Below are 26,497 nucleotides of genomic sequence, written 5' to 3'. Positions count from 1 at the left end.
CCTCTGTGCCACCCCTGCCATCTCCATCCCAGCGTGCCCAGTCCCTCCTTTGCCCTGCACTGGTCGTGCTGGGATAGGGGAAAGCTGAACAATATCCCCCTTCCTCACACCAGGAGAGCTGCCTGACTGTCGATGGCATCTTCCACTTGGATGCAGGACAGGTACCATGGGCCCCAAGTCCTTCTCTGGGTAGTACCCCATCCCCAGCCTTGTGAGCCAGGGCCACCTGCACCATGCTGTCCGTGCCATGCTGTGGCTGCCATGGCTGTGCCATGCTGGCTGTACCATGCTGGCTGTGCCACGCTGGCTGTGCCATGCTGACCCTGCTCTGCTGGATATGTCTCTCCTACCAGGAGAAGGTCCTGGAGCTGGTAAGACCCCAGCTGGCCCTGGTCCCCCTTGGCTACAGCGTGTCCCTGCTGCTGTGGGACCCCCATGGCCCTGGGACACAGTTGCCCTTCCAGAGTGTCATCTGGCAGGTGAGGGCACAGGGGAGAGGTGGCAGGGACAGGTGACAGCACAACTGTGCAGTGCTGGGCTCCTGGGTCACCCAACGGACCCTGATCTCACCAGGGCCAGGGTGAGACCCAGCCATGGGTCCCAGGAACCAACAGCTCCCAGCTTGTCCACAGGTGATTGACACCATCTTCCAGGAACTGGAGGCCTTGGGGGATGACACACAGAGCCTGCAGACAGTCAGTCTGGTCCAGGTAGGGCAGGAGCAGGGCAGGATGTCCTGGGATGAGGGCCCCATTCCATCTCTGCCACTGCCTGGACCCTGCTGTGTCAAGGGCACATATTGCCCTGTTCTGGCACCCAGCCCCCTCATCCAAATGGTCACCAGGGACTGGAGACCTTTGGATCCCAGGTGTTCTCACGTCTTTCCAGGACTTCCCAGATGTGGGAAGCCTTGGCTGCCCACAGAGCATCTCCCAGGCTCCAGCAGCACGGTGGGAACAGGGGAGCCCTCTAACCCCTTCCTGTTCACATCGCAGCTGGGCTTTCCAGGCCAGTCACTGCTCCCTGTGGCCTGAAGGCCCCTCCAGTGTGGCCTTGATTGGCACAGGAGTGATGCCAGCTCCTGCCACTGGGCTGGGTCCTGCCCTTTGGCTCTGGGATGCTGCTGGGGACCTGATAAGCTCCACACAGGGCTTGGGTGTTCCCGGATCTCTGCCCTTCCCTGGTGCCAGGGCTGGAAAAGCTGGGAGTTACCCCAAAATCAGCCTTTCTCAGCCCTCACCTGTGCATGGCCACAAGCAGTCCAGGCCTCTGGTGAGTGTGGGATGCCAGCAGACCCCTCTTCCTGCCCCCCTGCCTAATGCAGCCCCCTCATTCCAGGTCAGCACCCACGACAAAGCCTGGGACCTGCTCCATCCTGATGGCCGAGCCCTGCAAGTGATGGATGTGGCACCCCTGGGCCTGTAGGTACCTGATGCCCCATGGCTGAGCAGCTGCTCCTGGGGGCTGGTACCCCAACATCAGGAGTGGGGCTGGGCAGGGAGCATGGTGCCCAGCCACAGCATGGCCAGGGGTGTTCCTCAGCAAGTCCAGGAGGTGGATGTGAATGGAGGTGACCCTCCTCGCTTGCTCTTGTCTCCCTCTGCTTCCAGGATGGTGGAGGAGGCAACAGAAATGGCCGTGCCCGATGCCCAGGCTGCCATCAGCGCCTATGCCAGGGGGCTGGGTGCCCTCCCGGCGCTGTTCCAGGGGTGTGCTCAGCAGCCCCTTGCAGATGGGCGCTCAGCCGCGCAGGGGTGAGGGATTTGGCCCAGATGCTGCAGGTTGGGAAGGACCATGGGGTGCTGGGGCTGGCTCCACTGCAGCTCCTGCACTGGCCTCTCCCCAGGGCCGGCAGCCTCTTCACTCTCACCGTGGAGCAGGAGCTGGAGGGTGGCAGGCGCCAGCGCTCGGCCCTCAGGATCCTGGTGTCCCCAGGGGCCACCGGGCCCTGCCCCAGGCTGTACGTACTGGGGCTGAGCCGTGTCCCCGCTCCGGCACGCCTGAGTGCCTGCTGTGGGTCAGGGAATTCCACACCTGGGGGTGAAGCAGGAGGGACACCCCAGTGGGAGCCTGTGCTGGGAGGCAAGGGGGTGTCACCACTCCATGGGCTTGGGCACATGTGTGGCCAACCCATCCTTGGGCTCCTGTGGGTCAGGGCTCAGCCTGCCTGGCACTGCACCACTCTCCTGGGGTGTGTCTCCCCATGTGCAGGGAGTGCAGGGAACCTGATGCTGTCTGCCTGCCGTGGATCATGGAGCGGCTGCTGGAGGGGAACAGCCTGACCTTCCTGCTGCTGTGTGTGTCGCTGCCAGGTAGCCCCTGGGACTGGGACACACTGCGCCTGCCCCCTCCCTGAGGATTCCCGCCATCCTGCCCCACACCTGGCACTGGGTCCCTGGCTGCTGCCTGGGGACACCTGCAGTCACTGCAGGCTGGACACCAGCTCCCCTCATCTCCATCGCATTCGGAGCCCTGTGCTGGTGGCCCCCCTGGCCCCTGCCCAGGGCTCGCTGTTCTCCCAGACACCTCCAGAGAGGAGATCCTGGGAGCCCTGGGACTGGCTGAGAGGGTGAAGGGGCTGGCCAAGACCATCTCTACCACACTGTGGGACCCTGAGGAGGAGATCGCGGCACGCCGGAGGGAGATCCGAGGGCTGCGGATGGAGCTGCTGGCTGCAGCCGGCCTGCCTGAGCAGAAGACAGCTGTGGCCCAGCTGCAGAGGGCCCTGCAGGAGCTGCAGGTGGGGAATGCCCCTGGATCCACGTGGGACCAGGATGGCACTCACTCCCTGGGCTGGGGAAGGCCCAGGTTCCTGACCCATCCTGGTGTCAAGACCCTTGTCCCACACTGAGGGCAGGGCCTGAAGCTGCCCCAGGGGTGAGATGTGTCCCTGGAGCCATGCCAGGCCTGGAGGTCTGAAACACCCCAAAAAGGACCTCCAGTTCCCCTTTTCCAGGTGCTGAAGAGTCAGAGGTGGGAGAAAAAGCAGGCAGCAGCCGAGGTGCTTGGCACAAGAGAGATGCACCAACCCGGTACCAAGGTGGGCAGAGGTCCGGCCAGGCCCCCTCATCCAGGGATAGTCCAAGTCCAGGAGAAGCCCGGCTGTGTCCCTGTAACATCTCCTCCTTCTCTCACAGGACCAGGTCTCTGCAGGGAATACAGCACCAAGCCAGCAGCCTGGGACCCAGACACCCCTGACCAGTGCCAGCCTGGAGCCAGCAGGGCCAGAGCGTGGGGCCAGGCATGCATCCCACGCCTGGGTGGAGAAAATGTGGGCACGGAGCGTGGCTTTACAGGGTGGGAAAGGCCTCACTCTCCATCTGAATGTCCTTCTTCAGCCCCCCACGTCACACTCATCCTCCTCCCCTGTCCCCACACAGCAGGAGAGGGTGACAGCAGGAGAAGCCAGGGAGGGGACAGCCGAGCTCTGGCCAGCGCAGGGCAGGGGCTGCTCGAGGAGCCATTCCAGAGCAAACTGCCACAGCCACAGCCCGGGGGTGACAGCGTGAGTGGGAGCCCACAGGGTCCCTGCACAGGGCCAGCTCTGCGCTGCCAGTACTGGGTCCTGGTACCATCCAAGCCCACTCTGCTGTCTGCCAGGCAGGAAGCCAGTGCCAGCCATGCCCATCCCCAGAGGTCCAGCACGCCCTGGCCAGGGCACAGCGGCAGCGGCTGCGGGCTCAGCACTGCCGGCAGCTCCAGCGAGAGCTCGGGACCAGCGCTGTGCCAGCCCAGGAGCACAGCGGAGAGGTGGGCACAGGCAGAGCCCAGCACTGAGAGCTCCAGCCTCTCCTCCTCCCCTGGCACAGCCCAAGGGACCAGGGACACCCTGGAGCTGCCCTGACCTTGTCCCTGCCCCCGCAGTGGGACACAGAGCGCTGGCAGTGGGAGGTGACCGCGCTGGGCCTGAGCCTGGAGGCAGCGCTGCGGGAGCGGGAGGCGGCCGAGTGGGATCTGGAGGCCCTGCTGCGGAATCACCACCAGGAGATGCAGGCCTGCAGGCAGCACCTGCTGCAGGTGGGCACACAGGGCTGGGGACACCCCTTCCGGCTGTGCCAGGGCTCTGCCACACCACCTTGGGTATCCTACAGGTGCTCCGGGACCAGCAGCGCCTGGCAGAGGAGCAGCGGGAGGCCCTGGAGCGCCGGCACCGGGCGCTGCTGCAGGAGGTGCTCCGGGACGCGGTGGAAATCGTCGAGCACAACCAGCACCTGCGGGACACCCGACGGGCAGGCACGGCTGATGCCACCACACAGAGCCCCTGAGCCATGTCAAGGGCATGGGGACAGCTGGCCTGGCAGGACAGGGTCCCTGCAGACCCCTCCCTGCACTGAGCCACCAGTGATGCCGGGAGACTGGCCAGCCCCAGTCACAAGTTATCCCAGGCACAGCCTCCCCTTCTGCCCGCTCCGGCTGCTGCTCCCTAGGGAAACCTGGCCCAGGGAGGGAAAACCCTGCTCTGTGCTGGGAACCTGCCTGTGGGAGCACAGTGGTGGGAAGGCTGGCAGCCCCGAGCTGCAGCCACATGGAATAAAGTGAGTCCCCCTCACTCATGAGTGTTGTCAGGCTCAGACACACCCCTGGCCCCCAAACCTGTCCCAAGGGGCACAGACACCATCCCACAGGGAGGGCAGACACAGGACAGACACATGGATGCTGTTGAACCGCAGCTTTAATACCCCAGGTGGCCTCTGCCTGCCAGGAACTTGGTACAAAGTTGGGGGGCATCCCCCTTTTGGGAGCAGGTGAAAGTTCCCACATGCCCCAGCCCCTGTCTGCTCTGGAGAGACACTGTGCCCAGGAGGGGAAACTAGGCCTGAGGACAGCAGGGCTCCAGCCAGGGGATAGGCTGGAACACTGTGGAGGTGGGAGAGGCCCAGGGAAGCAGCACCAGGAATGGCAGGGATCAAGCAGCATCCATGGGAGCTGAAACGGCACCAGGCCCATGCTGGGCTGGCAGGAGGTGTGGCAGGACCAGTTACTGCCGAGCATTCCCAGGCCACTGTGGTGTGGGGAAGCAGCTTGAGGACATGGGACACAGAGTCCCAGAATCATTTAGGTGCAAAAAGACCTCTGAAATCAAGTCCAGCCTGTAAGCCAACATCACCTTGTCAACTACACCATGGCATTAAGTGCCACATCCAGTCCTTCCTTAAACACTTCCAGCAATGGTGATTCCACCACCTTCCTGGGCAGCCCCTTCCAGTGTTTAATCACCCCTTCTGTGAAGAAATTACTCCTCAGTCTGAACCTCCCCTGGCACATCTTGAGACTATGAGACATGCACAAGGGATTCAGGACCCCCGCTAAGGCTTGGCATGCCTGATCCCATGGGAACCCCATGGCACAGAGGCTGACTGGGCTGGAGCAGGGCCCAGTTTCCCCATGGAAGCAGGGACAGGGTGCTTTCCCCCTCAGCACTCCTCCTTGGGGGGGTCCTTGGAGCTATGCAGGTGCCCACCAGGAATGATTCCAGCCCTGAGGAAGGACTGGGGCTGCCCAGACACGTGGGAGGGAGGCAGTGGCTATGTGACTCCGTAGTACAGGTGCACAGCCAGGCCAATGCACGCCACGGCCACGAAGAAGAGGAGGGTGAGCTGCAGGTTGAAGAGGGCAACAGAGAGGAGGGCGTTGACCAGGATGGAGCAGGAGATGATGAAGAGCCTGGTGATGTTGCTGCTGTGCTTCATCACCATGGACATGATGAGGCCATTCAGAGCCTGGCTGAGCACGACCAGCAGCACCCATAGAGAGAAGCCCTCCAGGAACCTGCCCTCCGTGGTGCTCCACAGGGAGCCCATCAGGTTCAGCAGGACCCCAAAAAAGTACAGGAAGATGTTCTGGAGGCTGAGAGGCAGCGCCTGGGTTTTCAGGATGGCTTCGGTGTAGACAGCAGACAGGCCGGAGATGAGGCAGTACACGGAGAGCAGCAGCAGCCCCACGGGTGTGACATGCAGGTGCATCCCACCGGGGTCACTGGGCCCCCGCAGCCCCCCACAGCTGTAGGTGACACCGGCAGCCAGCAGCAGCAGCAGGGCCAGCCAGCGGCGCGGGCCCAGGTGCCGGCGCAGCAGGAGGCTGTAGAGCAGCGCCGTGCTGACGATCTTCAGGTTACTGAGCACCTGGAAGGTGCTGGGGTCCATGAAGAGCTGCATGTGCACCACCAGGTTGTTGTTGGCAGCGTAGAGCAGGGCCGAGAGGGCGAAGGGCACGGCGTGACGCCAGGACACCGCCGCTCCCAGCGGCTCCCGCGCCCCGGCCAGCAGGAACAGGAGGGACAGCATCAGCTTGGTCAGCTCCACGAGGACCACCATGGACGTGGAACTGAAGGGGATGGCCCCATCCACCTTGCAGAGGGTCAGGAGGGGGGCATGGGAGCCATAGATGGCCACAGACAGCAGCAGCATCAGTGCCCACAGCCCCCTCTGGAGCAGCCTGTTGGCAGAGCCAGCAGCATTCCCAAGCATCCCCATTTCCGGGTGAGAGCCAGCACGAGTGAGCTGCTACCAGTGTAGAGAGGCCAGACAGACTCTCACCCTGCAACACTGAAGAGACCAAATACCAAGAATTTAATGAGCGTAGTTCAAGCAGGATGTTCCCTGCAACATTTGTGATGCAGCAGGAGAGCAGGGTGCCGTCTCTTGTCAGGAGAACTACAAGCCTTCCTGAGAAGCCACACAAAGCATATTCCCAGGGCACAGTGTGGACTGGGTGGCAGGGCACAAGGGTTACAGGGAACACAGGTGACAGGGCACAGCAGCCCCTCAGTCTGCAGGGGCACTGGGAAAGGTGAGGGGAAAAGGCAGCCGGCAGCCCCTCAGTGCTCTCAAGCTGCTGTGGGTTAGGGCAGTGATCACTGCTGCCATGATGCCCAACAAACACCCATCACCAGCCCCCTGACGTGCCGCAGTGGTGTGGTGCAAAGCCCTCTTCCAGGGAAAAGGGTGCAGGTGATGTGCCTCCCAAAGCCCTGGGAGTGCTCTGTGCCTGCTACCTAAGGAGCACCGTTCCTGCAGTCCCTGCTGCCTCCGGGCTCCTCCTCGCTAGTCCCGACCTTTTTTCAGTGAATTCACATAGTCACGAATCGTCTTCTCAACGTTGGGCACGGCGTAGTTCTGGGCGGCGTAAATCCCCGTGCAGGTGCCGGCCACGAAGCCCAGGACAGCGGAGAAGCGGAGCTTGGCTACCAGGTATCCCGCCAGAAAGCCTTTGAGTAAGGGCGATGCCAGCAGGGACCCGTCCTGAGGGGAGAGCACAGTGAGGCACGGCCGGGCGGGACCGGGGAGGGGGCGACACAGGACGTGCCCCAGGGGTGAGTTGTGGGCTGTTTTTTCCCTAGGATTTGTTTTTTCCCCCACCAGTCCCTCTTAGAGGCGGCGGGCGACCCGCCCCGAGCCCCGCGTTACCTGCCCCACGCCGGCCTGCACCTCGTCCTCCACCCTGCGCTGCAGGCTCTCCAACTGCCCCTTCAGGAAGGCGAGATCCTTCAGCTTAGGCAGCGAGTCCTGCGGGAGACACGGAGGTGATCCCCACCCTCCGCGGGAGGAACCGGCGCGGCCTCCCCACAGCCTCGGCGGCCCCTCAGCCCCGGCCCTCCCCGCTCACCTTATCGTCCGCCATCTTGGCGCCGCCGCCGCCCGCCGCTGATTGGCTGGCGGGGATGCACGTGACACCGCCCCCTTTAGCCCCGCCCCCAATGCGCCGCTGATTGGTTGTCATGGAAGCAGCGCCTCCTCCCGCGCTCCCCTTCCCGCCACGGAGGCCACGCCAGACGCTGATTGGGTGGGGCGGAGTCACGTGACAGCCCCCTGCTCCCTCACGCCGCCCGTCCGGCGCCATCTTGGGGGGGCGGTGGCTCCCTTTGAAGCTTTAGCGCGGTATCGGCTGCGCTGCGCCGCCTCCGGGGCCGCTCCGGGCCACACTGACGGAGCTCATGGGCGCTCCTCAGCGCCGTCAGGACTGCCAGAGCCCAGCCACCTTCCCGCCCGTGGGGACAGGATGGATGGGGGTCCCAAGCTCCGCAGCTTCCCAGGGCTCTTCCTCCGTGAGGAGCCTGATCCAGTCCCAGGCTTGGCCAAGGGTTTATGTCTAAAGCAGTGCAATTGAGCCTTTATGTGACTTTGTCCTTCAGGATTAAGGATGGTAACCCAAAAATATTTGTATAAGTAAAATATTTAAATTAATGATTATAATGATTAGGCTAAAAGATCTTAATTATTTACTGCACAGTGTAGGTAGTTCTAACTACTAGAGCAGCACAATATTTTTGAAGCAATACTGATATTAAATGATACTAAAGGTAGTAAAGTAATTACTGAGCAGACACTGATGCTCCTCATCCATCTCAATGCCCGGGGCAAATCTCTCACTCAGCCTCGAGGAGTCACTCTGATGGGCACTCCTCAGCTCCAGGGAGGAATTTTCGCATACACTCCCAGAAATACGAGAACAAAATCAAGAGAAGAACAAAAATGATCTTGCAGTTCTTTTCCAACCGAAATGATTCTCTGATCATCGAGTCCAACCATCAACACAGCCCTGCCAAGCCAAAAAAAACCATTAAAACGTTAAACAGCTCCCAGCTCCCGAGAGCCACACGCACACGTTTTTTGAACAGTTCCAGGGACGGTGACTCCAGCACTGCCCCAGGCAGTCTGTCACAGTGCTTGACCACACTTTCAGTGGAGAAATTTTCCTGAATATTCAGTTCCTGGCACAACCTGGGGCTGTCCCACCTCTGTGTGAGCCCAAAGCCCCACAGAGCTGTGCTGGGGCCACGCTCCAGCTGACACAGCCACGGGAGGTGCCAAGGAGACCCGGACTGCAGCATTTCCAGCTTGGAAAACAGGCACTGCAGAACTGCAGGCAAGGCTGAGGAACTGTGGGAAATGTTGGTTTCAGGTGCTTGGCACAATTTAATTAAAACCTGTAATGCTGGGGGTTATGTATGTGTTATTCTTGTGGGTGCTACGCTGGCACAGAGGCAGCTCCGTGAAGCCTTCTGGGCTGTCAGGCTGCTGCTCTCCAAGTTAATTTAGATACATTCCCAGCGTATATTACACTGCTTCCACTGAGCACTGGGAAGAGGAAAGGAAAGGGACTCAAGAGGCAGTGGCAGGTGCAGCCCAAAGAAGAAGCATTAATATCGTTATTAATATTAATAGCCAGTTTAACGCCAAACGTTGCTGAAGGCTGAGTGCTGAGCGGCTGTTTCCTTGCTTTGCAGGATTCCAAACTTTATCCAGAGGATGGTGTGGACTTAGTGAACCTGACATTTTCCTCAGCCGCCTCAAACCAGCCACTTTTCAAGCAGGATTTTTACTTCATGAAAGGTAAAAATGAAATAAAATAAAATAAAATAAAATAAAATAAAATAAAATAAAGCTATGTGAGTGAGTGCAAGGACCTTTCTTGGAACAATCACAACACTTGAAAAATGCCACTTAGTGCAAGGCTGATTGGGAAAATTTGGGTATTGGTAAAAAACATGTGAGGGCAGCAGATCCCTATGATCAGTCACTGCTCTCACCTCCAGAGAGGTGAACCCATCAGCAGCCTCACCAGCACTTTCTGCAGGACAGTATGGCAGAGAGTAGGTTTATATTGGATATTGGGAAGGAATTCTTCCCTGGGAGGGTGGTGAGGCCCTGGCACAGGGTGCCCAGAGAAGCTGTGGCTGCCCCATCCCTGGAAGTGTCCGAGGCCGGTTGGATGGGGCTTGGAGCAGCCTGGGACAGTGAGAGGTGTCCCTGCCCATGGCAGGGGGTGGAATGAGATGAGCTTTAAGGTCCCTTCCAACCCAACCCGTTCTGGGATTCCATGAAGATCAGTTTTTCTAGGTCATGGTACCTGCCCTGCAGAGGGTCTGTGAGGGAACTCACCCCACAGCCCCCCAAGGTTACACACCAAGGCTCTGTGCTGTGTGGAGCAGCACGAATGGGTCACTGCAGGTGGTTCCTGGGATTTCTGGTGGGAAAACACCTGGGATGTGAGGAAGGGCTGGGAGAAGCCCTGTCCCCAGCCCTGGCTGGAGGGAGGATGCAGCCATCCTGTGCTTTGCTCAGCAGGATCCAGGCTGTGAACCTCCTTCCCTGCTCCGCCTGGGACCCGCTGGATTGTGGTGGCCCCTGGACCTGCTCGGCTCACCTTGCTGAGGTGTGGTGCATTGCTGCTCCCCATGGATCAGGACGAGTCTGCCTCCAAGCTGGAAAGTCCTGAGTCTGAGTCAGAGCTGCTGTGGGATACTGTGATTAGCACTAAAACTGAGCTATTTGTGCTGTTGGAAAGCTCAAGGGGAAACTGGTTATCCTGTGTTTGTCAGTTTAGCAGCGAGCTGCCACTTCGGAGGTTTGATTTTCCTGCCTCTGATCCAGCCCTGCCTCCGATTCCCGCTGCCAGCAAAGGCTTTCACCTTGGCCCCGGCTGTGCCCTTGAGCAGTGGCGGGAGCTGAGCCTTTGGCTGGCAGCACGGCTGCTGCTGGAACAAGGTTGTGCTGTCAGATTTCCTCTGGGCTTGTGCCTGTCTTTCAACCTGTCCCCTGCTAATATGGCCTGAGCTTATCAGCATCGCCAGCCCAGCCTGGCTGCAGTGATGGGCGAGATAAGAACCTTCCACATGAGAAGGGAGCAGGGCATCAAGGAGGACACAGAGTTGTGTCCCACAAGGATGGGTTTGAAGAGCCCTCGGGGACTGCAGTGGCTTTGCTGCTCACACAGCTGCTGCTGGCTGTTCCCGTGTTGCTGAGCTCAGCCCTGCATTTCCTTTACATCTCAGCAGGTGCCCACAGCCAGCATTTGCTCTGTGCCCTTGGGAACGCTGCTCAGGTGACCAGGACCCATGTTCTGCCCACACCCCAGGGCCAGACCCCCGCTCTGCTCCCCGCACCCAGGGTGTCTCCGACCAGGAGCAGGAGGTCCTTCACCTGCTGTCTTCCCTCTCCAGTCAGTCCAGCACCAGGCACTTGGCACATCCCGGAGGCCTTGGCAAAGATTCCTGATACCTCTGCAAACCAGCTGGCTCTCTGCAGTGGCCTTTGCTGTCCCAACCCTCCCTTCACAGCCCTTTCATCTGCCGTTTTCGCACAGATGCAGTACCCAGAGATTAGGCTGCAGATTAAGGTTTTACTGCATCCTGAAATGGGTTCCAGTTCCCAGCCCCAGCAGGACCAACATGCAGCCAAATCTCCCCTGAAAGCTTGTGGGGCTGGAGCTGGGGAGAGATCTCCCACCATGTTCTCCCACATGCAGGAAAGGTGCATATATAGCCCAGGTGAGGCACCTGGAATTCTGTGTTCAGTTCTGGGCCCCTCACAAGAAAGACATCGAGGGGCTGGAGTGTGTCCAGAGAAGAATGGAGCTGGGGAAAGGTCTGGAGCACAAGATGAGGAACAGCTGAGGGAGCTGAGGGGAGGCTTAGCCTGGGGAGAAGGAGGCTCAGGCGGGACTGTCTCCCTCTCTACAACTCCTTGACAGCCAGGTGGGGCTCTGCTCCTGGGGAACAAGGGACAACAATGGAGGAAATGGCTTCAAACTGCTCCAGGGAAGGTTCAGTTTGGACATCAGAAAGAATTTATTCACAGAAATCATTGTCAGGCATTGGAATGGGCTGTGCAGGGCAGTCACTGTCCTCTGGAAATGTTAAAAAACGCATGGATGTGGCACCTGGGGACACGGGTCAGTGGTGGCCTTGGCAGTGCTGGGTTAATGGTTGGATTCGATGACCTTAGAGGGCTTTTCCAGCCTTAGTGATTCCAGGGTTCCATGATTCTAAAAGGAGCTGGGCAGCCAAGGGCAGGAGCAGGGCTGTTGTCGCAGCTCCAGCCTGCACCTGCCCAGCCCTTTCCATTGGCATCTCCCCATCCCGGGTGAGCCTGCTCTGCCACCAACACTTCCCCTCAGGCTGGAAGTTCCCCTGGAAGTCCTGCACATGCTCCCTGTGCCTGCAGAAGCTGCCCCATGAGTCAGGCCATGCGGGCTGGCTGTGTTTGTCCCAGCACACACAGGCACACTTGTGGGGATTTCCAAAGCCCCATCCAACACCACAGCGTATCACAGAATCATGGAATATCCTGGGTTGGAAGGGACCCACAAGGATCATCCAGTCCAACTCCTGGCCCTGCCAAGACACCCCAACAATCCCACCCTGTCCCTGAGAACATCATCCAAGTGCTCCTGGAGCTCTGGCAGCCTTAGAGCCAGTCAGTGTCCCACCATCCTCTGAGGGAAAAACCTTTTCCTATCCCACATGGGGCAGACTGCACATTGTGCCCAAGATTTAGGATACTGCAGCTGGTCCCAGAGGAAAGTGCTTTATATGACACAAATCAAAGCAGATAAAAAACCAATACACCCACAGAAGAATATATGAGCTTGTACATAAGAAAAAAAATGGGAAGCGTGTCACAAGGCTGTGGGCTGAGTCAGCTGCTCCAGTAACTTTGGTACACAGGAGGTTTGTCTGGGAGCTGGGGGTCGCTGCCATGGACGGCATGTGCTCCAAAGAGGAAGGGGGTTGGGGAAGGGTGACTGGAGCCCCGAGGGGCGGTGAGGGCTGTGCTAGAAGCCGTCAGTGCGCAGTGGCTGTGGCAGGTCTGACACACTGATCTGGAGGTTGAGCTCTGCTGAGTCCAGGGCCATGGACGGGGTGTGCAGGTGGTTCCCCTCAAGCATGGTGATCTCCTCGCGATGCTCCTGCTGCAAGTGCCACATGATCTCTCTGGACAAGAAGCAGGTCTCTGCTTCTTCTGGCTCTGGAACAGAAGAAAGACAAAACCTACCTTCACTGGTTGTCCTGAGGCAGAGCTCTGGGCAGGGAGCAAATTCTCTGTGAGATGCCCCAAAATATGCAGAATTTCCTGCACAGTCAAAATACAGCTTTTACTTTCCACTTTCAGCACAGCAGAGGGAAACAATTCAAACACAAAGTGCGGGGAGGAGTGTAAAATTACAGGCACTATGTGCTGGATTCCCAGTAGTGCTTGTGATGGGAAGTGCCTCACTGGATGGAAATGCTCCTCCCCATCAGGGAGAGCGCTGAGTTTCCTCTGAAAAAACCAACATTCATTACAGCAAGATGCTGATTTCATCTGGCGGAGGTGAGGAGATGGGAGTGAAAAGATGATGGGAATGAGGGAAATCCTCGCTCCCTCCCATCCCCTGTCAGCAGGAATGGCACCGAGCCAGCACACACTCATCCCACTGCTGGGGAGGGCTTGACAGCCCCAGCAACTTCTTCCAGGAACATCAACAGCAAGGGGAGCTGCTGCTTCCCCTGGATGCCTGCTGTTATACTTAATTCTTGCAGTAGACAGCTTGTCTCAAGTCCCCTTGGGGACTTCAGCTGGGACAACCAGTGCTGCCACCACCTTCCCTGCTCCTCAGACCCACAGCAAGAAGTCCTTGGAATCATGGAATCATGGAATACCCTGAATTGGAAGAGATCCACAAGGATCACCCAGTCCAGCTCCTGGCCCTGCACAGACACTGTGTCTGAGAGCGCTGTCCAAATGCTCCTGGAACTCTGGCAGCCTTGGGGCTGGGACCATTCCCTGGGGAGCCTGGTCAGTGCCTGAGCACCCTCTGGGGAAGAGCCTTTTCCTGATATCCAGACTAAATCCCCCTGGCACAGCTCCAGCTGTTCCTTTGGGTCCTGCCCTGGTCCCAGGGAGCAGAGATTGGAGCTGCCCCTTGGGAGGAGCTGCAGCCTCCAGTGAGGTCTGACCTCAGTCTCTTCTGCTCCAGCTGGACAGGCTGAGTGCCCTCAGGTGCTCCTCATGTGGCCCCTCTGGGGCCTTCGCCATGCCCGGGTCCCTCCTTCGGACACTTTCTAACAGCTGTAGATCTTTCTCATATTGTGGTGCCCGAATTGCCCCAGGACTGGAGGTGAGGCTGCCCAGCCCAGAGCAGAGTGAGACAATCCCCTCCCTCACCCAGCTGGTGATGCCATGCTCAGTGATGTTCCTATTTCACGTGGGAAGGCAGCCCCTCTGTTCCTCCCATGGTAGCAGGGGCCACTGTGGTCCCCTGACTGGGAGCATCAGCTGTGCTCTGTACAGACCCTGATCTGAGGTCATTCAGGGCTAGAAGAACACAGCCACTGTCCTGGGCACTCCAACCCCTTCCCCCTCACTCACCCTCGTAGGCAATGAGCCGGTAGGCATCTGCACACTCCTTGGAGCCTTTCAGGATCTCCTCCAAGGTCCTGTAGAAAAGCTTGGCCTGCTCCAGGCGCTCCTCCCGGCTGAAGGCAGCACACTCATCCTGGGACATGGCGTAGAGGGACTGCAGCGGGGTGGCATATTCCACAGCACAGTACCAGAGCTGCAGGGATGGAAGGAAAAGATGTGGGGACAGGAGGACTGGGCAAAGGGCTGCTGGGGGACCCTGGCACTGGGCAGAGCACTCAGAACCTCTCAGCGGCTCCTTGGCCTGCCTTGCACTGGTGCTGTGTGCTGGAACACTGGGACAGGGACACTGGCTCTGGCCCCAGTGTCCCCCTGCCTCATGCAGAGCAGGGAAAGAGCAGCTGGCCTGACAGGTACAAGTGTCCCCTGTGCCAGGTGGGCTCAGGGAGCTGCACCTGCCCATGGGGTCCAGCCACTGACTTTGTCAGTGCTCCCAAGAGCAGCCTGGAGGGTGATTTTCCCCATGGAATTTTCCCCATCTCCCCTAGGGAGACACTCCTGCCCTGTGACCACACCTTCTTGGTGGCTTTCTGCTATACAAAGGACAGTGGAGGGGCAGCACCAATCTTTGCTCTCTGTGACCAGGGACAGGACCCAAGGGAATGGCTGGAGCTGTGTCAGGGGGATTTAGGTTGAATATCAGGGAAAGGTTCTTCCCCAGAGGGTGCTCAGGCACTGACCAGGCTCCCCAGGGAATGGTCCCAGCCCCAAGGCTGCCAGAGCTCCAGGCGCCCTTGCACACTGCTCCCAGGCACAGAGTGGGATTGTTGGGGTGTCTGTGGAGGGCCAGGAGTTGGACTTGATAATCTTTGTGGGTCCCTTCCAACCCAGCATATTTTGTGATTCCATTATTCTAAGTCTGAGCATCCTAACAGAGTGCTGGAGGGCAGAGAACAACATAAACATTGGAAAGGTGGAGGCACAGCTGGAAGGAGGCTGAGCAAAGAAACAAGGAGAAATCTGATAAAGCCATAAACAAGCCAAGGAGGAGCAGGGTTACCAGTAAGTCTTACACTGGGTAAACTGGAAAGTTTAAAGGAGTGAATTAGAAGGAAGAGGGACATGATCCCAAGTAAATGCAGAGAAGCAGGAAGTTCCCAGCCTTGGCAGGCAGTTACTGCCGTGCCCTGGGGCAGGTGCTGGTGCTGGGCCCTGCATCACTTGCCACTTGTGAGGGCCTGGGCAGGAAGCTGAGGGGCAGATATTACTGGAAGGCCAGGTCCAGGCTCAGAGCTGCTGAAGCTCCTGGGGAGCAGAGTGACTCAGCAGGAGCCTGGCAGAGGGAACACAGCATCCGTGCGTGCAGCGCAGCGGGAAGAACCCGCGGCCAACTGTGCTTCCCCCTGAGCAGGGCCAGGAGAGGCTCGGGGTCCCTGCAGGCAGGGCTTTAGGAACAGCAGCTCAGAGCTCAGCCACTGCCAAAGGGCAAATCAGGGAACCCAGGTGAGGAGCAGAGCAATGCCTCCATCCACAGCACCAGGGTGTTCCCTCCTCCAAGGGAAAGGGACAGGGCCAGTCTGCCGGGAGATGTGGAAGGAGATGAACGCAATGTCAGATGGAGAGATTTAGGGCTCACCAGCCTGGAAAAGGGGTGACTGGGGGAAAGGGGGGAGTCAAATAGTGATTCACACAGACATCTTCAAGCACCTGTTCACAACACAAGGAAACATTCGTTCTCTGGGAAGTGATGCTCTGTAGCCCACATCTGCTTTTTTCTGCTCAGTTTTCTACTCTTTTCTGGACTTAAATCAGCTCCAGGAGGGGTTAAACAAACCCATCATCCCTGCAGCTGAGCCTGGGGGTAGTCAGCCAGCAGGAAGGGGTACTGGAACAGGACTTCTCCATCTTGTGGAAGCCTGGTGAAAGCTGGGAGTGTCTAATAGGAGAGGGGACAGTCTCCTGTCCTTACAGCCACTGCTGGGGCCAGCAAGACTTTGGGGATGATGTTGCTGCTCTCAGCCAGCATACCTGGTTTTCTTCATCCCTGATTGCATAGAGGCTGTGTTTGTACACCCTCTTTTTGGTGCCAGCTCGGGCTAGGGTGGTTTCAGTGAGGTCTGTCACATACTGGATATTGCTGTCAGCTTTCTCCAGGTCATCATAGACATCACAGCTCAGAGAGATCAAGATGTGCAGCTTCCAGGTCTTCCTGCATGCCAGGAGGTTGGGATTGGCTCTGCAGAATTCCTCCATGGACTTTTTCATCCCTGGTGGAAGAGAGTATCGGGCAGAGGTGCCTGGTGTGAGTACAGCTGCATTCTGCCTTGCTTCCCATTTCCCTGCTAACACTGTAAAAGTGGGAGGATTGTTATTAGGAGCTATTTCTATCTGTAGGCGTGAGAATGCAGGGAAACAGCTACATACGTGGCAGGACTATTTTTAGGTACCCAACGTAATAGGACCAGGCAAGCCCATGAGCGACGTTCTGCTTGGACCTCTCGGACATCTCAGACATCTCCACTGCTGAGGGCTTCTGTGGAGGGAAGGACAGACAGCCCAGGTGATGACACCACCCACCTGGGCCCTTCTGCAACAGTCAGTTCTCCACAGGGATTGGAGAACTCCAAAGAGATCTGGAGAGTGAACAACCCCACCAGCCCCTTCCACCACCATGCAGGACAGGAGGGCAGAGCCCCTGACAGCCCCCACAGATGGGGGAACTGGGGGCTGGAGTGAGCCAGGCATTTCCCTGGCTGCACCCTCCACTGGGATTGTGTGTCCCAGTGCAACTTGTGCATCTGCCCTGTGCTTCCAGCATGGGAGAAGAGACATCCCAGTGCCTGATGGTGGGATTCCCAGTGGTCTCTGCCAGCTCTGTGTGTGCATTTAGGTGGAGATGGGTGTCCAGTCCCACAGGCACCTGACAGAAGCACCTTCTGCAGCCTGTGTGACCCTTCCAGCCCCGCTGGGGCACAGCAGAGCCCTCTCAATGCTGCAGTGGCACCTGGGGCTTGGCTCTGCCCCCACACCACACTGATAATTGAGAACACACAGGCTCTGCTTTCCCCTCAAGCACCAGCTCGACTGACTGATTTAAAATACCCCTGTTTTTCATGTCAGGGGGCTGTACCATCCCCTGGAGTGGTTGTGCTCATTAGGAGGCAGCCTGGCCCTCCTACCCACACTCCTGGCAGCACAGGGCCAGGGAGATCAGCCCTGCAGGGCTGAGCTGAGAGTGCTCTTCCCGCCAGGCTCACTCTGGGTGGGCTGGACGTGCAGAGGCCATGCAGAGCTGGCTATGTGCCCCCATGGCTGCTCAGGGATGCCGGGCTCCCTGGGCAGCTGGCCAGGCTGAAGGTGTGGGAGCCTTACGTGGAGCCCCAGCGCAAGGACGAGGAGCTGGCACAGACTGGCCAAGATGAGGTGGAGGCAGAGTGGCTGCCCATCACCGAGGAGAGCCACGTAGGCTGAGCCACAGATGAGCAGCATGGGCCCGTGCCAGCGCGGGGGGAAGCAGCTGCTCAGGGCTTTCCAGAAGCTGCCGTGGTGCCTGGATGGGAGAGGGAGACAGGAGTCAGGCTGGTGGCCACCCACCCTCTGCAGCCCACAGGGCACTGGCCAGGGCTGCTCCCACCTCCTGGCCAGTGCCACCTTCCAGAGCACTACAGAGCCCTGTGGGACCCTGCCCAGCACACCCCAGTGCCCCCAGCCAGGAGAGGGCTTGGGTCCCTTGCAGCACCCGTGGGACTCAGAGGGAGCAGATGGAATGTCACCCTGGACAGCAAAGAGAGCCCCCTGCCCTCCAGCACTGGGTGGTGGGAAAAGGCTGGGGGCCAAGATCTGTTCCCCAAGGAAAGGGCACACTGGGGAGTTACCACAGAGAGGAGACATCCATGGACATATGGGGGAGCTGGGCAGGTGGGAGTGGGAGAGAGGGTGGGAGAGGGAGCAAGAGATGAGAAGGACAGGAGGGTGATGGACGGCAGCGTGTGCTGCCGGGCACGGCACAGCATTGCCACAGAGGGCACATGTGAGCACAGCGACCAGCAGCAAACCCCACCACACCCCGAGGGTGCAACGCCCTTGTCCCCAGGGTGGTCCCAGGAGAGCCGCAGACAGCCAGCCCCGCCGGCTCACCTGGAGTGGAGGTGGAAGATCTCCTCGGCCAGGTGGCAGATGCCCTTGAGCAGCGCCCCGATCTGCAGGGTGGCGAAGTGGAAGATGAGGCTGCGGGCGGTGGGCACGAGGGACTCCCCGGCGAGGAGCAGAGCCGCGGCGCACAGCGCCAGCAGCACGCACACAGCGCGCTGCGCCCGCCCGCCGCGGGCCTCGGGGATCAGCGGGGCACGGCGCTGCCTCGGCTCCCGGGGCATCTGCGATGGAGATGGGGGGTCAGCAGCAGCTCGTTCCCAGCACCCACAGCAGCACTGTGGGAGCGGATAATAGCAGATCAGGGGGATGCGTGCGCCCAGCACTCACTGAGCATCCCAAAGCACACAACCCTTTGAGGAGGCTCCCCTGCGCATCCCCTTCGGGGCTGTCCCCTGTGCCCAAATGGGCTCGGCAAGACAGAGCCTGGCTGGCCACCCCGCTCCTAAATGGATGCCAGCCCGCCCTGCTCCGCAGCCGCAGGGCTGTCACTGCTCTGGCCGCACTCACCGGAGCAGTTTCCAGCTGCCAGCCCCAGGTTTCCCCCGCTGTGGTTCCCGGGCTCTGCGCTGCCGCCTGGGCAGCTGAGGCTCCTTCCGGAGGCTGCTGCAGACACGCACCCGGAGCCTCGGCGACGTACGGGCTGGTAGACCTGCACATCTCCCAACACCCAGGAAAGTGAAAATGAAAGGAGCTCTGGCAGCAGCAGGCAGCCTGTAGAGCGCCAGAGCTCTCCCACACAGGGCATCCATGAGTATGCCACACAGGGCATCTCAGCCCACAGGAAATCCAGGCACTGGTGACTGTGCCAGGTTTCGATATCCATGAGCTTGCACGTCCTGGAAAGCCCCAAATCTGCCAGGACATGGTCTGAGTGGAACTGGAATGAGGAAGGAAACCAGACTTTATTGAGATTTTATCTGTCAAGGGCAGTAGATTCAAAGGTGGCATTGATTCAGCTCAGCAGGTTGCCAGGGGCAGAACAGACTCAAATCCATCTAGCAGAGGGTGACTCACAGTGCCCTGACTGCCCCCACCCCACACACTTCCAGGAGATGCCAGGTTGGGGAGCAGTGCCCAGAGGTGCTGGCAACACAGCAAGGGCTTCCTGCAGCCAGGCTCTTGGTGGCCAGTGATGCCCTCGAGATTTCCAGTTCCTTGTTCCAAGCAGTGGTGAGGTATTCCCATCCTGGAGGAAGATGGATTCGGGAAGATGGATTAGAAGATGGATTAGTCCCTAGGAGCAGGTGGGATGCACTCAAGGATGCTGAGGGAGATTCCCTAGCAAGGTTCCTCTCTGATCTCTTTGGAATGTTGTAGCTATCAGGAGGTCCCTGGTGAGTGGGAGAAGGAAATCTCACACCCAGCTTTGAGGAGGTGAACTACAGCCTGCTCAATGTCACCTCTGACCCTGGGAGCATGATGGAGCAAATCCTCCCAGCAATCCCTGCCAAACACCTGAAGGGTGAGACAGGAGCAGCCATGAGGGATTTCACATCACACCTGATGGACCCGGCTACCCAGAATGGCAAGAAAACCGGCTGTGGGGATGTGGGGAGAACCTTCACTTCAGCAAAGCCCTCAGCATGGTCACCCATGGCCTCTGGGGTGCCAAACTAGGTAGATACAGGCTGGGAAAGGGGGTGACTGTCCAGAACATGCTCAAAGTCCCATTGCTTTCTGTCCAGGAATGCCCCTGGGTTCCAGGAGACCCTGATAGTCCCCACAGACCCACATTGCCAGGGTCTCTGCAGGCTGTCGCAGGCTTACAGCACAAGGATCTTGATTCAGACATGCCCATGGTTCACATTTAATTAAAATCATAGAATTAAAGAATCATTTAGGTTGGAAAAGACCCTTGAGACCATCAAGTCCAACCATTCCCCCAGCACTGCCAAGTCCACCTCTAACCCATGTCCCCAAGTCTTTTAAATCCCTCCAGGGATGGGGACTCCACTACTGCCCTAGGCAGCCTGTGCCAATGCTTGACAGCCCTTTTGGGTGAAGAAATTTTCCCTAATATCCGGCATAAACCTCCTCTAGTGCTGGCTTGAGGCCATTTCTCCTTGTCCTGTCCCTGTTGCCTGGGAGCATAGCCCATTCCCAACCTGGCTGCACCCTCCTGTCAGGGAGTTGTGGAGAGAGAAAATCCCCCCAGAGTCTCCTTTTCTTCAGGCTGAGCCCCCCAAGCTCCCTCAGCTGCTCCTCATCAGACTTGTGCTCTGCTGCCTTCTACGGACACAACTCAAGTTGTGTGGAGTGGGAGGAAGGGCCTGGCAGGGAGCTGCTTGTTTTGGTGGTACCTCAGAAACCCCAGCAAACCATCTGGCTGCTGTTCCCTGCCCCGGGAGGGCCGGTGGATACAGCCAACATGATGTTTGCTTCGTCAACACAAAGGCTGGCTAAAACATCAAGTGAATCACTTCCTCCTCCAGCGCTGGGATAAAGCTTGTCCCATTCCAGTCGGGCTTCACTGACCTGCCCTGGTTGGCTCTTTGGTGTGGTGGGGGGGTTGCCTGTCTCCCCAGCCACCTTCTTGCAGGTCCCCAAGCAGCTGGTGGCTCTCCTGCCCACAGAGCCTGGCCTCTTGCTTTCGGTTCTACCCTCAGCACACCAACACCTGCGGTATTTCTGTCTCACTTCTGTTCGGAGCAGAGCTGTAGTACCTGGTCCGAGAAGTGAGTCTAAACTCCAGGAATGAGGTTTTATAGAATTTTGGAGTCATGGAATAGTTTGGGTGGGAATGGACCTTAGAGCTCACCTCCTTCCCAACACTTGCCATGGGCAGGAACACCTTTCTCTATCCCAGCTTGCTCCAAGCCCCATCCAACCTGGCCTTGGACACTTCCAGGGATGGGGCAGCCACAGCTTCAGTCTGTGCAACCTGTGCCGGGGTCTCACCATCTTCACAGGGAGGGATTCCTTCCTAATATCCCATCTAACCCTATCCAGTGGCAGTGGGAAGCCATTCCCCCTTGTGCTGTTCACTCCAGGCCCTTGTCCAAAGTCCTTTTCCAGCTGTCTTTAGGCACTCTAAGGTCTCCCCTGAGCCATCTCTTCTCCAGGCTGAACACCCCCATCTCTCTCAGCCTGTCTCCAAAGCAGAGGGGCTCCAGCCCTCAGAACATCTCTGTGGCCGCCTGTGGACACCTGCAACATCTGAGTTTGCCTGGGAATGGAGAGCCCAGTGTTGCCCAGTGCCACCCAGTGCTTCTGCACAGCCAACAAGAAGTGGCAGGACTGAAACTGCCACCTTTGTCCTCCCTGGCCTTCCTCTGGCCAACAATTTGCTTTTCCAGATCGTGTCTTGATTGACATTCCCTCTGCCCCTATTTGCTGTTATTCCCTCAAGCAGAGGGAACAAGAAGTCACACACGATGCTGGAGGAATTTAGATGCATAGAAAACCCCAGCAAGGCACCTCCCTGGCCCAGCACCGCAGCACCTCCAACCGGGCTGGTGCTCACACCTGTGTGAGGCTGAGTTGGGCACAGAAGCTGACTCTGTACAGCAACCTACAAACACTGCAGCCCTTGCTGAGATCAGGAGAACCACAGAGTCATGGAATAAACTGGGTTGGAAGGGACCCACAGGGATCATCCAGTCCAGCTCCTGTCCCTGCACACACACCTCAACAATCCCACCCTGTGCCTGGGAGCAGTGTGCAAGGGCTCCTGGAGCTCTGGCAGCCTTGGGGCTGGGACCATTCCCTGGGGAGCCTGGTCAGTGCCTGAGCACCCTCTGGAGGAAGAACCTTTCCCTGATATCCAACCTAAATCCCCCTGACACAGCTCCAGCCCTTCCCTTGGGTCCTGTCCCTGGTCCCAGGGAGCAGAGATCGGAGCTGCCCCTTGGGAGGAGCTGCAGCCCCTGGGTGGGTCTGACCTCAGTCTCCTCTGCTCCAACTGGACAGGCTGAGTGCCCTCAGATGCTTCTTGTGTGGCCCCTCTGGGCCCTTCTCCATTCTCGTTTCCCTCCTCTGGACACTCTCTAACAGCTTTAGATCTTTCTCACATTGTGGTGCCCAGACCTGCTCCCAGAGAGAGGACGGAGACATGTGGCATGTCCCCTGCCAAAAGCCAGGCCAGGAACATGGCGATTTCCCTGGCAGCCCCTGGGTGAAGGGCTGTGAGCAGGAAGCAGCAGCGTGACAGAGCTGGCTCTGCTGCAGGATGGGCACAGCAGCAGCACTTCCTTCCTTTAATCCCCTTTTTTCCCATTGCCCTGCCAAAGCAGGTAGAGCTGCTGGCTTTACCCAGAGGGCAGGCTTCCCAGTGACAGCTTTCACCGGGGATACCTGCAGGGATGGGGTTCCAGTGCCAGGCTGGTGTCAAAAGTGGCTTTGGTCCCTTGACTAAAGTGCTGCAGTCGGTGTTTTTAGTGCTGCAGTTGCACCAGCAGTGTCCCTCAGAGGTCCCGTGTGACAGGGCTGCTTTATTGCCACAAAATAGCAAAAATAAAGTGCTCTGCAATATTCTGTGTGGCCTGGAGCTGTGAGAACCAGGCCAGACTCTCTGGTGCAGTGAGGAGCCACCGAGTGCTGGGGGAGATCTGGTGGCAGCAGAGACCTGCTTCCTGAAGCTCCTAAGCACACATCATCTCTCACTCGCTGAGCCAAGCACTTTCACAGAATCTCAGAATCATGGAATATGCTGAGTTGGAAGAGACCCACAAAGATTATCGAGTCCAACTCCTGGCCCTGCACAGGACAGCCCGAGGAATCCCACCCTGTGCCTGAGAGCGTTGTCCAAATGCTCCTTGGACAACCTTCTTCTCCAAGCATTTAGCTGTGGGACAAGGGAGGTGGCAGTTAAGGGAGCCAGGGAGCTGTCCTGGCCCAAGGATTTGGGAGTCTCTCTCTTGGCCTCCAGATTCTGCAGGGCCCTGACCTTAGCTCACAAAGCCCACGTGGAGATGTGATGCCTTTCCAGGGATGTGCTCTGCTTGGGAGATCCCTTGCCCCACCCTGACCCCAGCCTGCACCCCTCAGCAATGAGTTTAAAATCCTGGTGGCAGAATGGAGCACCCCTCCATCCCTGCATCGTGGGGCTGCTCCGAGTGCTGCACGCCCCTCACCCACTGGGGTCCTGCTCCCCAAAGGGGAGCACCAGAACTTTCTGCCTAAGAGAGTTTGAATTTAATAGATGTCAGTGGATCAGTTCGTGATTTCTGCAGTCTGTCAGCAGCCAGCACCTGCAGTGTCCTGTGGCACTGAGTCCCCAGTTACATGTTGGGTGGAAAAACCATTTTTGCTCATTTTGGAGCTGTCACAGGCTGGCATTGGAACAAGATGAGCTTCCAGGTCCCTTCCAACCCAAACCATTCCATAATTCCATGACTGGGGTGGTACTGCTGGGCAGAGCACCTTTGGGGCAGGAGCTGCTCCTGGTACTTTTTTCTGGGAGTTTATTTTTCTTTGAAGCTTGCCCACCAGTGTGTGCCCAACACGGGAGGTTTTTGCTCTTCCAGTTGTGTCTTCCCTCCTTTAGAGTGACTTTTTCCACCTTCTAACAAAGGTCTCCTAAGTTATCAAAGCCTGGAATAAATAGATTTAGCCAGTTCGGCTGGGAAGTTTGTATTCCTTTAAATTCTTGTGCCTTTCCCTAAGCCCTTCAAGAGTTTCTTTCCCTAATACAGCGCTGCAACTTGACCCTGTGGAGCAGAGCCGATCAGAGGGAGATGGTGAAAGAAAGGCACATGGAGACTGGAGTCATCTGAGGACAAGGCAGCACTCAGAGAACTCCTCCAGCGATGCTCTGATGTTTGGGAGATGTTGACATGGGATGGTGTTGGCAGGTGCAGACCGCAGATCACTCAGTACCTCCCTTAGGAACAGGAACTCAGGGCACAGCAGAGTCCCTGGGATGGGGGATGGCCACACCCACAGGCTCTGCAGGAGCGGCTCTGACCCTGGGAGACAGAAAGGGAGGAAGCTGCAGGTGGAAGCTCCTCAAATGCTGTGAGGGGGTGCGTGAAAAGCCGTGGCTGCCCCATCCCTGGAAGTGTCCAAGGCCAGGCTGGACAGGGCTTGGAGCAAGCTGGGATAGTGGAAGGTGTCCCTGCCCAGGATAGGGGGTGGAACTGGATGAGCTTTAAGATCTCATCCAACCCAAGGCAGTCTGTGACTCCAAGATCCTATGAAATGTCATTCCTGGATGTCTCAGGTCTTACCGTGTGAAAAAGCATTATGAAAATGACTTTCCTGCTTCCATTCCTTATCTTGTGGAGCAGTTTGCATCCAGCTGGCCGCAAACAGCAGATCATCCTTATCCCTGGTACTAGAACCACAACAAAACCATTTTTTTTGTCTCTTTCTGGGGATGAAATCCAGCACTTTTCCTGCAGATACAAGAAAAAGGCTACTTTAATCTTGACTGATGTGAAGTCCTTAGAGCTGTGACTTGAGGGTACTTGGAAAATTGCCCTGGAAAGAGGAGGAAGTCGCTTCCAGAGATATTCCCGAGGGGTGGGAAGCCTTTTGTGCCCTGGAACACAGTCCCAGCCATGATGTTTGCCGAGGACAGGTTTGAGCCAGGGGCTGTCCTGCCCTCAGGGACCACAGGAGCGTCTCCTAGAGAAAAGGAATCTGTGGTGTCACTTCCAGTGATTGGGATCAGGTTGCCCGAGTGGGATCAGGCATTGGCTGGGCCATACAAAAGGAAAGCAGAAAATGGGGGAAGAAAAGCAGTTTTACCACAACCCAGGATTGGCCTTTAGAGCCAGGACTACTTGGGATTAGTTTGAGCCTTTCCAGTGGTGTGGCTGGGATGAAGGGTGTGTTGCCTTGTGCTGGGACATTAGATCAATGAGCTGTGCAGGGTTGTCTGGAATGTGGCAATCAAGGGGTGTCCAAAATGAACAGGAAAGAAAGAAAGAAAAGAGAACAAGACGCCACAAAATGAACCAAAGTAGTTGGAAAAAAACCCAACCAAAAAAATCCCACCCAAAAAGGCATTTTTATGAATTTGTGGTTTATTTTCTCCTTAACAAATGTAGAGGGAGAAGAAATTCAAAACACGCCCTGTGCTACAGCCTCCGGAAATGCTGAATTCTTGCAGAAGGCTGGCAGCAAAGTCAGCCTGAGAACAGCCCACCATGGCCCAGAGGCAGCACCAGGGACCCTCAACCCCACCCGGGCACAGGGGCAGGAGGCAGGAGCAGGGACACTGTGTCACCAGCCGGGCTTTCAGTGCCATTTAACGTGAATTGTGCTTCCCGAAGCCAGGAGCAGCCGCCACCGAAGGCCACAGGCTCGATCAGGACAAGCCAGGTACCCCTGCGGCCACTAAAGTGCTCCCGGAGGGCTCTGCCTGTCCCAAGCGCACTCCCAGCCTGCCCGAGACAGGCCCCCAGGGCCTCCACACGGGGGCCAGGCAGCATCTCGGGGGGTGGGGAGTGCGGCAGCTCCGCAAGGGGCCGGGGGCGGAGAAATCCCGCCGGGGCCGGGGCTGGCGGGGTCTCAGGCCCGGCCCGTCCCCTCAGGCCCGCGCGGTCCCCGCGGCCTCGGGCCCGGCTCGGCCGGGACTTCTTCCCGTCCCGTCTTCTCGCGAGAGAACACTCCGTGGCGTCACGCGCCGCGGCGGCCGCCTCGCGCGCGCGCGCTCTCACGCCGCCGCCGTATCCTTCCGCGCGCTCCCCCTCCCCCTTCTGGAGAGTTCTGCACGGCGGCTCGGCACGACAAATAGTCCCCGCAGCTCCCCGCCCCCCCTACCTCTCCCGCTCCTTCTCCTCCTCCCGCCCCGGCCTCTCCCTTCCCTCCCCTCCCCGCCACGGTGGTGCCTCCGCCCCGGGAACCGGAGTGGTGCCCGGGGGCAGCAGCGGCGGCGGCGTGGCGGAGTGATCCGCTGCGGGCGGCGCGGAGGTAGCGCATAAAGCGGCGGCGGCGGCGGAGGGAGCGGAGGAGCTGCGGCACCGCTGAGCCCGCGGCCGCCACCGCCCGACACCGGCCAGGCCCCGGCCCCGCCGCCCCGGGGGGCCCCGGTCCCCTCCCGCCCCTCCGCGCGCTTCGTCCCTCCCCGTCCCCTCCCCGCGCAGCCGCCACCTCCGCGCTCCTCCTCCTCCCCCCCTCCCCTCGCAAATAGTCCCGCGGGCCGCCCCCTCCCTCCGCCCGCGCCCCTCCTGCCGCCGCCTCGCGCACACAATGGCGCTGAAGAGAATCCACAAGGTAAGGGCCGAACCGGCCCGGCCCCGCACGGCCCCGCTCCCCCCGGCCCGCTCTCCTTACAT

The 26,497-nt window shown here is 58.6% G+C and overlaps 5 protein-coding genes across 10 annotated transcripts in view; 2 read left to right on the top strand and 3 right to left on the bottom strand.

Annotated features, from left to right (window-relative positions):
* The first annotated feature begins 629 nt into the window (after positions 1–629).
* On the top strand, positions 630–1,780 carry LOC121663257. Of its 2 annotated transcripts, XR_006015579.1 has the most exons (3): positions 630–710; positions 1,339–1,421; positions 1,611–1,780. XR_006015579.1 is itself a non-coding variant. In XM_042025327.1 (2 exons), the coding sequence occupies exons 1-2, from the start codon at positions 1,072–1,074 to the stop codon at positions 1,756–1,758; spliced, it is 498 nt and encodes a 165-aa protein (XP_041881261.1). In that variant the 5' UTR covers positions 756–1,071; the 3' UTR covers positions 1,759–1,780. The 2 variants fall into 2 exon arrangements, 1 of the variants encoding a protein (XP_041881261.1); XM_042025327.1 differs by lacking the exon at positions 630–710 and having other exon boundaries at positions 756–1,421.
* A 2,874-nt stretch (positions 1,781–4,654) lies between these two features.
* On the bottom strand, positions 4,655–6,473 carry LOC121663280 (probable UDP-sugar transporter protein SLC35A4). Its single transcript, XM_042025363.1, has one exon. The coding sequence runs from the start codon at positions 6,471–6,473 to the stop codon at positions 5,526–5,528; it is 948 nt and encodes a 315-aa protein (XP_041881297.1). The 3' UTR covers positions 4,655–5,525.
* Positions 6,474–6,546: 73 nt separating this feature from the next.
* Positions 6,547–7,684, bottom strand: SLC35A4 (solute carrier family 35 member A4). The gene is made up of 3 exons (XM_042025364.1): positions 7,606–7,684; positions 7,407–7,505; positions 6,547–7,241 (listed from the first exon to the last, which is right to left on the bottom strand). Exons 1-3 carry the CDS (start codon positions 7,618–7,620, stop codon positions 7,044–7,046), a joined length of 312 nt encoding a protein of 103 aa, XP_041881298.1. The 5' UTR covers positions 7,621–7,684; the 3' UTR covers positions 6,547–7,043.
* A 4,603-nt stretch (positions 7,685–12,287) lies between these two features.
* On the bottom strand, positions 12,288–19,131 carry STING1 (stimulator of interferon response cGAMP interactor 1). Of its 5 annotated transcripts, none has more exons than XM_042025359.1 (7): positions 18,783–19,125; positions 18,261–18,322; positions 17,496–17,673; positions 16,548–16,656; positions 16,152–16,390; positions 14,133–14,319; positions 12,288–12,749 (listed from the first exon to the last, which is right to left on the bottom strand). In XM_042025359.1, exons 1-7 carry the CDS (start codon positions 18,930–18,932, stop codon positions 12,556–12,558), a joined length of 1,119 nt encoding a protein of 372 aa, XP_041881293.1. In that variant the 5' UTR covers positions 18,933–19,125; the 3' UTR covers positions 12,288–12,555. The 5 variants fall into 5 exon arrangements, with proteins under 5 accessions (XP_041881293.1, XP_041881290.1, XP_041881291.1 ...); XM_042025356.1 differs by having other exon boundaries at positions 18,261–18,550; positions 18,783–19,122; XM_042025357.1 differs by having other exon boundaries at positions 18,261–18,496; positions 18,783–19,121.
* Positions 19,132–26,323: 7,192 nt separating this feature from the next.
* UBE2D2 (ubiquitin conjugating enzyme E2 D2) overlaps positions 26,324–26,497 on the top strand; it is a 26,222-nt gene continuing 26,048 nt past the window's right edge. The window contains exon 1 of the mRNA XM_042025362.1: positions 26,324–26,435. Within this exon, the coding sequence (XP_041881296.1) occupies positions 26,412–26,435 (24 nt within the window). The 5' untranslated portion in view covers positions 26,324–26,411. The remainder of the gene's footprint in view (positions 26,436–26,497) is intronic.

Source organism: Corvus kubaryi, unplaced genomic scaffold (genome assembly GCF_017639235.1).
Source record: "Corvus kubaryi isolate FWS band 111438036 unplaced genomic scaffold, C.kubaryi_AGA036_p1.0 37270, whole genome shotgun sequence".
Classification (NCBI taxonomy): domain Eukaryota; kingdom Metazoa; phylum Chordata; class Aves; order Passeriformes; family Corvidae; genus Corvus; species Corvus kubaryi.
The sequence above is the reverse complement of the archived record's forward strand: the minus strand, read 5'-3'. Positions and strand labels throughout refer to the sequence as shown.